We start from the raw sequence: 13,450 nt of genomic DNA, 5'->3' as shown, positions 1-13,450 counted from the left end.
CATGAGATCAAATGATGCGGTATTTTTGGAAGAGCAAACTAAGGGGTGTCAGAGATACGGGGAGTGCAGGGCAGAGGAACAGCCAGAGGTTTGTCTCGGTGTCAGAATCCGGCCCACGGACACAGATGGCTGGCATTCGCTGCACGCCTCCAATGCAAACTGACATGCATGTCTTTAACCTCTACTACTAAAGAAAATAAAAACTGGCACAGATTAGCTCCACGAACAGTACTGTATCATGTATTATAGCTGTTTAAGAGAATATTGTAACAAAACAGTAAAAAAGCACAATTAAAATGCATGAATGTTTTAAGCTACAATCCGGGATTTATGTCAAAGAATAACATGTTACATTAAACAATGGGTATGGTAGAGTATGTTATTACAATAAAACCAGCACATCTGCAGTTGTTGGAGGAGACATCTTTCGACCCTGGTGTCGGGTAGACACTGACACGTTGACAATGTCAATAACGTTATTTAAAGCGGACGAAACACCAGCTTTATTGCATTTCGGCCATCGTTGTAATTAACTCTCTCTGTCGGGAAAGACACAATGGGCATTAGTAAGAAAAAAAGCTGTAAAACAAACAGATTGTAGCTTTAAACCGCGAGAGACCTCTGGCAAAAGGTCAATCAGCAACGCTGTGGATCGACGCCAACGCCAAACAGAACTCTGACATGACGAGACTCGACGGGAAACAAGAGTCATGGGTAAGAGGATATTATTTGACAAACTGTCATCCTCCATATCAGTCTGTCTCTGTCTGAAGAGATTCACTGATTGCATGGGTCCTCATCAACGGTGGTGGTCCCCCTAACATTAAAACATGTGTCCTCTTGTCCTTCAAGAAGAACAGTGGTCACCAGCGACTAATCATCCTCCAGGATGTCGGGATGTTCCTCCCAGAACTGCTCTCCTATGATGTCACAGTGATGAGCCTGCACGCTCTTCCTGCTGCGTGTCACCTGTAGGGATGGAACCATATGAAGATTTCATATCACGATTATTGTGAGAAAAGAAATCGCAATTTAAGATATTATCGCGATAATCAAAATCCATTATCCTGGGGCGGAACATTTGCAAAAAATGGTAGATTTACAAGCTCACAACGTGTTGCAACAGAATAGAGTCGGCCCACCAGGTGTATGCCAGATGCCCAGTCCACCCCTGCTATCTATCTATCTATCTATGGGTGCGTTCGGAAACGCGCACCGGGTGTGCTCTCAGTGTAGTGAGTGTGTGTAGAGTGCGTTCAGTGTGGCTTATTTACGAACGACCAGTTAAAGGTATATTCAGTGATTGTATTTCATTCAAATAAAAATATAATTGGTACATTTTCCATTCATTCTCCTCACTAGAATATGTGCTGACCATATAAGGACTTCCACCATGGCCCGTGTTACGAGCATAGCTAGATTCAGTTTTCAGAGGTGACCAGCCAGTCCTCGACCAATCAGGGTAGAGTATGGCCGTAGTTATGTTATGATGTTTAACTTTTCCATACTTGCGTACACTAGGAACCCTTTAAGTGGTGCTGGATATCCAGCTCGGAAAATAAGAGGTGAATTGATCCCAATGCATGACGGAGGACGATTTCACGATAAATTAAATCTCCACAATACGATTATCGTGAGTGTTTTTTACCACGATAAGCAATAATATCGCATATCGTCCCATCCCTACACACCTGCACCTCCTTCTCCTCCTCCTCGCCAGGGAGCTTCACCAGTTTAGTCACCGTTTCCTCTCTCTGAAAACAAGGAAATGCAGGTATGAGCTCCTAACACTGCTTTTGTTGAAATTATCAGTGGTGGAAAAAGTACTCATATTTTTCACTTAAGTAAAAGTATCAATACTGCAATTTAGAAATACTCTATTACAAGTAAAAGTCCGGAATTCAAAATGAACTTGAATAAAAGTATAAAAGTATTGGCATCAAAAAGTACTTTAGTTTACACCACTGGAAATAATATACTACAGTATAAAGAATATTGGATACTTTATTCAAATGCCTAATGTAAAAGATTACGCTAAAGTTGCAGAAAGCAAGCAGTCACCTTTTCCCAGATGAGAGTCGTGCCTTTCCTATGAAGCGGAGACTCGTTGTTGTAGTTGATGTCAAAATCTGAGAAGAGGATCTCGTTCTTGTCTGCGGCAAATGTTCCCTGGAAACAAAACATATCATAAGAATTAGAGAGGATTAAAAGTAAGACTCTAATGTCTATGTAGTATTGTGCATTATACAAACACGCATGTGTGCACGCACACAAACACAAACACAAACACACACACACACACACACACACACCAGGTGTTCACTTAATTGTACTGTATACTCACCTTTAAGCGGTCCTCTGCCTGGGCTGTGGTGAGTCCCCCCTGCAGAACCAACGCCCAGAACACTGTGTTGTACAAGTTATTGACATGACCTGGAGCACAACACATCACAACACAAGCACTGTATGAACTAGGGCATTCACCAAATATTTGAATATCAAAGTCACTATTCGACGTTGTTCACAGACGTCGAATATTTATTTTTAATTTATTTTATTGTTTTCTCTTTAAAACATATATAGTTTATTAAGCTTGGCTAGATAGGAAGTCATAAGAATGAGTTGTCAATGACCCTGGTGGATGAATTTGTTAATGCTCTATACCAGGGGTTCTAAAACCTTTTTAGGCTGTGACCCCCAAAATAAACATATTTGAACTGGGGACCCCCACCCTGACAAGCACTTGGAATTGTAGGTATTACATTTAATGTGACTCGGTTCCGCAGATAAATATTGTGAAAATAGCAGATCTACATGCTCACAACGCCTCGGGTTGCGAGGCGTTATTTTCACAATGTTCGCCTCTTTGCTTACTTAATAATATTTGACAGTTTGGCCAGTCCTGTCGAATATTCGAATACTTTGAGGTAGAATAATTCGAATACTAAAAATCACTATTCGTGAATGCTAGTATGAACACAAATACATATCAAAAACAAGGTTCGGTTCATATCACAGTTTTGGGGTCAGTTTGGTCAAATCATGTATATTCGGTACATTAGGTGAAATAGTTTAATTGGGACTTGGTCATTACAGAGTGGCAGGACATCCTTGAAATGGGTCTACCCCTTCTGTTGACAATTCTAAATCTGTTTCCTTTTTCTTTCTTTTTTTACATTTGTTTTGGGGCTTTTATGCCTTTATTGATAGGACAGTGGACTGACAGGAAATGGGGAGAGAGATGGGGAGTGACACGCAGCAAAGGTCGTCGGGATTGGGACCCGCGACACGCTGTCTGGCATGAGAGCCTATGACTATGTGGTATGCACCTGGACCAGTAGGCCAGCGAGCGCCCCGACAATTCTAAATCTTGTCTTAACGCTGAATTTGCTGCCACATTCTGAGTAAAAGCGGTGACTTTCAATGCATTGTCTGATGAGAGGAGCTGAAAAAAGGGAGATGACATGCACATCCAACCCTAGTTGGGCAGGTGCTGAGCGAACGAGTAGATCTAGAAAAATAAACAAAAGCACTCGCACATTGTGGGCTCACATGCGAAAAAGTGCTTTATTGCACCAAATAAATGTTGTGACGTTTCGAGCAACACTGCTCTTCTTCAGACTGAAGTTAGAATGGCAGGAGTACATAATTATACAAACACCAGCAAACATTCAAACACGATCACATGGGATACAGCTGTGGATAGTTAAATATGTGACCAAAACACTGCCACCTTGATGAGAGGAGCTACCACCCCTCTCCCCCACAGTGGCTGGAGGCGCAGACAGCAAAACACAGAGCAGCAAAGTTGAGAAAAAACGTAGTTTCCGCTGCTGCAGTGTGGCGAGACAGAGCAGCAGTGAACCAGAAGTACGCTGACTACTGTATCAAACTACAAAAAAGATAAAAGATTTAAAGCAGTTGTAAATAGCATGGCCAAGAGAAAGTTTGTGTATGTCCGAAGCTTCAAAACAGATGACACGTGCCTACAAAACTGCTACATAGTTGTGCGATGGGATGGCCATGCAACATTCACAAGTGAGATTTTTGTATTATATTTTAGATCATATTTTAGTCAGTCTTCGCTTCATTCGGGAGAGTGTAGACTATTTACTAGGGCATGCCCATTTTGAGAAATCACTACCACTGCCATTGTGAATTCAGCATAAGATCTATTTCCATAGCTTATAAGTCTGCCTAAGACTTAAGGGGGACACACACCGGCTGTGGACAGCGCATGCCTCCCCCGTCGGTCCAATCCGCCACTGTTCTATTTTCACGCATTGCTGCACAGTGAAAATGTATTTTAGGTATCTATTTCATGCATCTAATTACATTTTTAATCATTCGTGTCCTGATTTGACATGTCTTCATTGCACAGCAAATTGGTCAACATTTGTTGTTTTTAGAAAATAGACAATCTAAAAGCTCACAACAAATTATATTGTGACACGTTGTGAACTTCTAGATAGATCGGCTATTTTTTAACAGGATGAAAGTTAAATCTGCTTCATAAATAAATGGACCCGACTTACAATCTGCTTGCCTCCAGCTGACATAGTCTCTGAGGTTTTGGTTGGAGGGATACAGGACCACACGTCCATCAAAGCTTGGGGGGTACAGAATGGGCTGCTCCCCAAAGAACTCCTTCCAGTAAAACACGTAGGAGGAGGAGAACTGAGAGCTCACATGGGTCATCAGTTTACTGTCAGGAGAACAGAGGTGGAATGGGAGTAGAAATTACTGAATGTCAAGAACTAGAATATAACTCACATTAAAGGTATATTCAGTGATTGTATTTCATTCAAATAAAAATATAATTGATAAATTTTCCATACATTCTCCTCACTAGAATGTGTGCTGACCATATAAGGACTTCCACCATGGCCCGTGTTACGAGCATAGCTAGATTCGGTTTTCAGAGGTGGCCAGCCAGTCCTCGAACAATCAGGGTAGAGTATGGCTGTAGTTATGTTATGATGTTTAGTTATGATGGTCAAAATAAAAGTTTTGAGAACCACAGTCGCTCTGAATTAAGAACGTCTGCTAAATGCCTAGATTGTAAACTACTGAACTCCTAAAATGCCACAGTCTCGTAGTAAATCAGTATCATACATATCCTGAAGCTGGGTCTAATGATCAAAACGGAAACATTATAATGGTGTAATAAATCTATAAAAAACTAAACATTTCCATGCTGTAAGGCCAGTAAGGGACAAGATGACCCCGGCCACTTTCATTATCACTGAATACACCTTTAAAGCTACCATCTGGAGGTTTTATGTCCGTTGTCTCCCTCTCCTGATGGAAAGAGGTAATTGCAACAATGTCCAAACTACAATAAAGAACCCACTTTGAATCTAGTGACCAATATCGTTCAGTGCTCCTTCTGCTTCAAATAGCTATATTGACTGGTAGATTTATACTGTCAATTGGTAGTGTGTCCTACACAACACATGTGTGTGTGTGCCGGAATCAAAGTGTCATGGCAAGAGTGAGAGCTAGATCTCACAGAATCACACCTTTCAACAAAAAGAACTATCAAATACTGCCTTGGCGATTTGCATATCAAATAAGGAACCGTGGCTGAATATAAGTGGGTCTTTGATTGACACATGGGTTACTCGTCATGCAAAAAAGATGTCTGAAATCCCCCAAAACCAGGAGAAAAACCATAGAAATGCTGGCGCAGGAGTCTGGAAGGAGAAATGGTCAAAAACAAAGGAGACTCCTGCCAAATCCAGGAGGGCTGTACTTGGTAGGTATGACACAACACCAGTCAAAATGTCTCAATGCAAGAGTACACTGCCATAAAGATTGTTTCAAATAATTGAGTAAAATAAGTCCTGGGCCATAGCTTTAAATGAACTGAAGTAAATTATGTCCCAGCTTCACTCTGCCTGTACCTTGCTCTTCTCTTAAACCAGGTGGTGCTCCTCTTGAAAACGAAGCTGAACTCATCACTTTGGCCGTAAGCGATGACAATATCATCCAGCTCCTCCATGACAGAGCGAGCACTGCGGGTCATGAGGCCTAACGCCCTGTTGTCGTTGGGCTTTGTAAAGCTGTGCTGCTCTGCAAACCTGAACACCAGTTAAAATAATAATGTATTGTTAATAGTCATATTGATAACATTTTTATCTGAACCATACATTACATCCACATAAATTAAAAAAGGGACAGAATAATAGTATACATTTCTACGCCCAAAAGTTATGATCGCGCCACACAGTGATGTGGACATCAATGATGTGGACATCAGGGATCTCCATATATGGGCATAAAAGGGATTTTTCCCCTGGCATCACAGGGATCTTCATATCTCCATATATGGGCATAAAAGGGATTTGTTCCCCCTGGCATCACAGGGATCTCTCTAACAGGGAATCATTAATATTGATGACATCAGGGAACTCCATATATGGGCATAAAAGGGATTCTGTTAGTGTGACATCACAGTGAAGCCAGAGTGCGATGTCAGAGCGGCAAACCCATTCTTGTAGAGTGGTTCCCCTGACATCACAATGACATCAGAGCATGATGACATCATGATGACACATTTTTACGGTCAATGGGTTTGCCCATAGACTATACACATTTAGTTTAGTTTAGTTTTAGTTTATTTGATCACTCACATTTTTACAATTCATACATTCACTTAGTCATTGTTACATGTTATCAACAGGAATAGGCTGAAGCTGAAAGCTTGTGGATGCCTATCCTACTTAATCATGGAGTAAAATACAGGGATTAGTTATAGGAATGTTTGAAATTCAAGGATACATCGGCCTCATAGCAGATATGACACGTGTACACGTCTAGACGTGGACAAGCTGTGATGTTTCTCATGGTAAAACTGAGACCTTCGGTCACGATTAGCCTAGCCTTGGGAACCCAGGCTTTCCGATTAGCCATACAAGGTGGGATCCAAGGATCCCAGAGGTCCTTGGTGGATTCCCCAGCAAAATGAGGAACATTTTAATTTCTCTATTATTTCACCGGCTAATGAGAATGTATAATGACTATTCAAATAAAAGGTTTCACTCTGTCCACTATTATCTCCCCACCTACATTATTATATAGACATATAATGTAGGTAGATAATAAAAAAAACTCACTTGTGAAAGTTGCGTCCATCCAATCTCACAACTATGTAGCAGTTTGGTAGGCAGGTGTCATCTGTTTCGTATCTTCGGACATACTCAAACTTACTCTTGGCCATGGTTCTGGTGCTGGTAAATAAATAACCAAACTGTGTGAAAACGCAGGTCTTGGCTCCAAGGAATAAACACCTAGTCAGCATGAGGATGCTCCTCCTGGGAAATGCAAAAAAAAACATGTTTTACTGCACTGAAACCAGAGGAAAGTATTACAGTCTAAATTAACATTGATGTGTTATCTGGCAACTATTTTTTAATCATTTCACACAGATGACAAAAACAATGTTTCATTTACGAAGGCAAGATAATGGCTAGATCTAGTTACATTCAGCAAATTACCATTACCTTCGGATGAACGTTATTCCATCAGGCTATGTACCACAGTACTTTTCTTTGTACTGGTAATAAAGTATCAATCAATCAGCCTAGTAGCTCTTCTTACACAAAATAGAATTCACATAGGTTCTATGTACATGTTCACACCATTAATGGTTATTTCCATACATTTGGATATATTGAATATCTAATGGATATATTATTCAGGATATAAACAGGCTCACACCATCACACCGTTGCATCACACACGTTGGTTTGTGTACAGTCCGTCGATGAATAACGTCGTAGTAGTCGCACAGCACCACCAGCAACGACAGTTCCGGCCCGGGGGACACAATAATACCGGTAATATAGTTTTAAAAGAACAAAGAAACCCGTCAAATTGGTTTCGTAAAATCTCTTCCAATGACTCTGACTTCAAATTCTCTACCCATTTTAAATACTTCCATATACTACTAAACTATAATATGACAACGCTAAAGCAACGCTAAAGCAATCAATGAGTATACGTCCTTCCACCCATCATCGATGTTCTGGCGCCACCTCCTGGTAAATGTGGAGACTGTAACATTAGGATTATGGATATTTTAGTCAAGACAAGTACATTTTTAATTCCAGACTTCCTACATTGCAGTATTGATACTTTTAAAACATTTCAGTGCTTTTTACACCACTCACTGCCATTCTGCCAAACACACCGCAACTTACCTTTCCTTCGGGCGATGGGATCCATCTAGTATAATTATGTAGGCTACTACATTTCCCAGGATTCTCTGCTTCCGTGGCGTGCGCTCGTTTCAAACATGGAGGCAAGTGGAGGTAAGAAGGATACCGGTTGCACAGAAGGAGGCGGCAGTAAACAAGCCGAACCGACGCCAAGTTCGGCCCCAACGTCCGCGCGTGAAGACGCCGAAGCCGGAGGAGCCGTGGCGGACGAGCTGGACGTGTGTTCGGACAGATTCGACCCGCTGCTGGCCCTGTATTCCCCCTCCGTGCCTCTCCCCTACCCCAACATGAAGTGCTTCAACAACGTCGCCGACTACGAGAGCTTCCTCAGAGGGGGTCCCGGCCGCGCCAAGCCGCAGAACGTGGAGAAGAAGCAGCGGAAGGCGATGAAGGGGGTCGCGGACCCCGAGAGGATCGAGAGACTGAAGCAGCTCATGGTGAAGAACCCCACGGCGCCGGAGGATGAAGGGGAGACGAGTGGTGCCCCCCAGCGGCACAAGCAGAAGAAGACCAAGAATGTCTTGACTAGGATGCTCTGTATGTCGTTGGTCCTCAAAGTTCCTGGACGGGGGTCCCCAGCTAAATGATAGGAACCAAATGGACCCTTATGGGTCTGTCTGTAACTCAGAGAGTGTATAAATGGAACCAAATGGACCCTTATGGGTCTGTAACTCAGAGAGTGTATAAATGGACCCTAACCATTTGTACACTCAGTTAAATTGACATTGATTTTACAATATAGATTGGGTCTCAGAGATAGAAATAACCATTAAATGGGGGTCCGTAGCCTAATCCATGTCAAACTGGGGGTCCTTGAAATGAAAATGGTTGTGAATCACTGCTATCGAGCCATCTCTTATGCAGATCACTGGTCCGTGGTCTAAAAAGTGTCAATTTCGGGGACCTTGACTTGAAAAAGTTTGAGAACCACTGCTGTATGTTACTAGAACGCACGTGACAGAAGAAGTACTCAGATATGATCCTTTTCGTAAAAGTAGAAAATACCACAATGTAGAAATACCGTTGCAAGTTATACATTAAAAATGGTACTTGAATTAAATAATACAAAAGTATTGGCATCAAAAGAGTAGGCCTACATAATGTAAAATAATCACAAATTAGAATGGCCCATTTCAGTATTATTGTAATTAATACACTAATCTATTAGTAATGCACTAATCTAATGTGTTAATCACTTTAATGTTGCAGCTGGTAAAAGTGGGGCTGATTAATATTACTGTGTTCTGCTGGGTATAATCAAAATGAACAAAATAGCTAGGCCACTACAGATGTCCAATAGTTGTAGTGGAGTAAAAATGTATATATGCCTATGTGATGGCCTATATGCTACTTTAGTGGAGTAAAACTATACATAGAAAGTGACCAAAATTAACCACTGACTTAATGGTACTGTCCCAGCATTATTCTGCATTTCTAATAAATAGACTATTAGTTCTCGACTGTTTATGCTCACATAGTCCCTCAGTCAAAGACAATTTAAATATTATGACCTTGGACCGAGTTTTGTAAATGTGTGAATTTACATTTCTTATGTTGTGATTTGTTATAGCGAGAGTAACATAATAACAGACCTAGGCCAGTATTCTACCGTGTTATGCTATATACAGGTACGACGTGCAGAATGTTCTTGAAAAAATAAAAAAAAATAGTCCTCTACTAACCATTTCATCCATAGAAAATGCGCTAGCATATCTCCACGACCACACGCATGTCATGTAAGTCAAAATACTGTGGTTCTGTAGCTCTTACTGTGTGTGCTCTTATGTGTTTTAGTGTGCAAGGGAAGTCCTTTGGGTGAACTGCAACGCTGTGTAGAGGAGAGGATACGTGTCAAGGTTCACATCAGAACTTTTAAGGGACTGCGTGGAATTTGCTCTGGCTTCGTTGTTGCTTTTGACAAGTTCTGGAACTTGGTAGGTAATCTCATGACAATCCCCCATTCCTGATGTTAGAATTACCTGTATCCTCCAGTTACAGTCCACTACAGTGTTGGCATTATGTACAGTATTGTTATGTCTAACTCTTCTTATATCTGTCTTTGCCAGGCCATGGTGGATGTGGATGAGACATACAGAGAGCCTCTCCTTGGCCAGGCTTTTTACCATGAAAAAGCCCTCACGGTTTCACGGGTGGGTTATAATGTGGTGGCTGTTCAGGCGTACGTTCAACTCCAAAAATTAGACTGCACTCTGTCGAGGTGCCAACTTGCAACTTGCACTCATAGCCAAATATGGCCAACTTGTGTGCCAGCAGAGCACGCAAGTAGGGTGATGAGCTCTGTCTGTGGGTAAGTGGTTCAGCGGTATGTGACAACACATTGTCACACACATTGTCACACAAACCGTTGGTTGGTGGTGACGTCACAGAGAACGCTGCTCCCTCATTGGCTAAAGGCCTTTGTACTGTCAGCTAGGGCTGTCACAATTATTACATAATCGTCTAATCGTGATTTTTTGACATAATCGTGATTATTTTTCATAATCGTCATAATCGTTTCCATGTTGAAATATGTTCATATATTTAAAAAAAGGTCAAAAATTGTGGAAATAGATCTACAAGCTCACAACGCGTTGCATCGCGACGCGTTGTGAGCTTGTAGATCGCTATTTCCACTATCAAAGTTATTTTTTAAGTAGTAAGTTGTCAAATATGTCAGTAATTTCTTTGTATATTTAGGTTATGTGTCATATCTACCATGTACAACTTCAAAGCCTAAAAGTCAAACAGAAATGTAATTATCAACGACAAAAACACAATTAAATCGTTAATCGCCAATTATTTGAGTGACAATTAATCGTCATGTAAAATGTCATATCGTGACAGCCCTACTGTCAACCTTTGTACTCTCAGCCACCCACATAATCACAGACAGCACTCATCACCCTAATTGAGTGCTCTGCTTGTATCAGTCATGTTAATAACTTACTAATGGTCTCAAAGTTCCATGCCTGTGCCTATCATCTTAATATTTCTATATAAGGTAGTTGCTAAAACGGTGGCGAGTACAGCAAAGAAATCTATGCCTATTGTTAAATCATGTCATTGCCCCATTATGATATATCTACTCAGTTGTTTCCATACAGTTTTAACAATGAAAGGTGGGAGATTGCCTTCAGTCTCTAGCTGAGCGAAGCATTGAGAGACTGACTTGTGAGTCTGTTACTAATGTCTTGCTCTGTCTCCCAGCTCTTTGAGAAGTTGAAACTCCAGGAAAACCCAGAAGAGGGCAGCGAGCAAGCGAGGAAACACACAGGAAAGGGGAAGACCAGCGTCCCTCAACCCGAAACGCCTAAACAGACTGGGGAGAAAGACGCCAAGAGCAGGGACCCGAGGCTATCGAGGGTTAAAGACGATGAGCCTGGACCCACAGTGAAGGCCCAGGCTCCAGAGACTGGACAGAAAGTCCAGAAGAGAAGTGTCCATCCCTACGGGAAGGTCCACACACGCCACATCAACCAGCTGTTTGTACGAGGGGAGAATGTTCTCCTCGTCAACCCACAGCCACTCTGAACATTTCCCTTTTATTCGGTCTGTTTTGAATAAAATATCACGCAGCAGCTGAATTCACTTTGAAAATGAACAGCAGACAGTGCTTCCAGGCTGGATGCAGATTTAGCCTTTGGTGAAGATCACTTGGACTTCAGTAGGTTCTGTGGAACCAGTAAAAGTACAAGGGCTATCATTATATCACGTTGATATGTCAGCCCTTCTCTGCTCCAGCAGAGGATTCATGTTTCAACTTAATTGAACTTCAATTATTTTTCGATTTTATGTTTCAACTTTAGCTAAAAGCTTTGCAGTAGAAGCCTACTCTTGTCATACATTATTTAAACTCAGCTCTTGTTGTTTGGTAATGACCATCCATCTATCAATTAGCTTCTCATGAGGGAATTCCATTTTGAATGCTTCTTCACCATAATACATTTTACCATCATTTAGACACGATTGTGCAAACGATGTACTTTTATTACCCAGCAGGTGGCAGTATAAACCCGTCACATGCCATCTGTGAAGCCATTGTCAAGTGAAAAAGAGCTTGTCCCTTTATGTTGCTTTTCCCGTTAGTTTGAACAGGAATGACAGCGCAGTCTCAACGGACTTCATAAATGCATTATGAATAATTGAGTTTGTGAAGCTCGAGATTGCAGATGGCACTCAGAAGCTGTCATTTGTCTTGACGTCTCAGATTGCCTTTACTCTTTAATGGGCACATTACCCATAAAAGCACAATTTACTGCCGCTCATGGAAGTTTTAAAGATGCAGCTTTTTTTTCTCCTGTTTAGATGGCAGAGGTTACTTTTGGATGACGAGTGGAACGGAATGATTGCTTTTTATTCTACAATGTTATGTTGGCTGCAGCATAGTTACTTTTTTTCCCCACTCCCTTGATTTCTTTCCCCCTTAATTAGGCATGCAAACGCAATGTAAGATTAATTGCTCTCATTTTTCATATAATTATAATTAAACCATACATGGGATAGGAGAAACCTTGCACCAGTGGCAGGCAGCTAGCTCTATTGTCTAATATACTCTGCACTAAACTTGAAATATTTTTCACAAAGTGTGTCAGAGCGTCTCAGTTTGCCCTATTTCTCCACTTAACAAGTCGTCTTCCTCTCCAGAGAGTCAAAATGGGGTTAAGTGTTCGACAGCGGCTTGCATTTTTGTCTTGTTTGTCAGGGCCGTTTGTTCCGACAAGTAAACCTTGGTAGAACAGGAGCAGGGCCGGGCACAGGTGTGACAGCACAATGCCGCGTTTAGATTTCCTCCTGCTCGTGTGACCTCCCTTTGGTAAACAATAGTGTAGTTGAACTTGAGAGTACACAGATACGATATCGGATACAATGTTGCCATCCTTCATCAGTGTGTGATCATAACCTTTCACACACTACATACAGCACTATAGCATCCTGTAGCCTGCCCTGTAGGCCACTTAAAGGAGTAGTTCACCCCCAACATTACTTTTTTTCCCTATTGATTACTCAAGCCATGGAGAATTGAGTTCAATATTTTTTTGTATTTGTCACACTCCTAAGACAAAACATTGATTATTGTAAATTCACCCCCATTGATTCCGGATGGGGACCCGAATGCATTTGGGTCCCCATCCGGAATCAATGGGGGTACATTTATTGTAATCAAATTACTGTCTTAGGAATGTGACAAAAACCAAAACATATTATTGAACTCAAGTCTCCATGGCATG

At 41.4% G+C, this 13,450-nt stretch overlaps 2 protein-coding genes across 3 annotated transcripts; one reads left to right on the top strand and one right to left on the bottom strand.

The window, feature by feature from the left end:
• Positions 1-328: 328 nt before the first annotated feature.
• Positions 329-7,761, bottom strand: thg1l (tRNA-histidine guanylyltransferase 1-like). 2 transcript variants are annotated; one of them, XM_080746451.1, is made up of 8 exons: positions 7,723-7,761; positions 7,119-7,316; positions 5,907-6,083; positions 4,536-4,705; positions 2,345-2,433; positions 2,062-2,169; positions 1,692-1,754; positions 329-969 (listed from the first exon to the last, which is right to left on the bottom strand). In XM_080746451.1, the coding sequence occupies exons 2-8, from the start codon at positions 7,301-7,303 to the stop codon at positions 874-876; spliced, it is 888 nt and encodes a 295-aa protein (XP_080602577.1). In that variant the 5' UTR covers positions 7,304-7,316; positions 7,723-7,761; the 3' UTR covers positions 329-873. The 2 variants fall into 2 exon arrangements, with proteins under 2 accessions (XP_080602577.1, XP_080602576.1); XM_080746450.1 differs by having other exon boundaries at positions 7,506-7,733.
• A 538-nt stretch (positions 7,762-8,299) lies between these two features.
• On the top strand, positions 8,300-11,753 carry lsm11 (LSM11, U7 small nuclear RNA associated; the record flags this gene model as incomplete). Its single annotated transcript, XM_080746664.1, has 4 exons — positions 8,300-8,759; positions 10,017-10,156; positions 10,289-10,372; positions 11,430-11,753. The coding sequence occupies 4 exons, from the start codon at positions 8,300-8,302 to the stop codon at positions 11,751-11,753; spliced, it is 1,008 nt and encodes a 335-aa protein (XP_080602790.1).
• Positions 11,754-13,450: the final 1,697 nt, after the last annotated feature.

This window comes from Nannobrachium achirus (assembly GCF_963921795.1).
Source record: "Nannobrachium achirus genome assembly, chromosome: 17".
In the NCBI taxonomy this organism is placed as follows: Eukaryota; Metazoa; Chordata; class Actinopteri; order Myctophiformes; family Myctophidae; genus Nannobrachium; species Nannobrachium achirus.
This window is presented reverse-complemented; position numbering and strand designations above follow the sequence as displayed.

Bases quoted from the DNA above. Each gene is read 5' to 3' on its own strand.
- thg1l (XM_080746451.1), bottom strand. From the start codon at position 7,303: ATGCTGACTAGGTGTTTATTCCTTGGAGCCAAGACCTGCGTTTTCACA. The intron at 4,706-5,906 runs GTACAGGCAGAG...TTCTCCTGACAG, and splicing joins TGGTTTAAGAGAAGAGCAAG to TAAACTGATGACCCATGTGA. The intron at 2,170-2,344 runs GTGAGTATACAG...TTTTGTTTCCAG, and splicing joins AGGCAGAGGACCGCTTAAAG to GGAACATTTGCCGCAGACAA.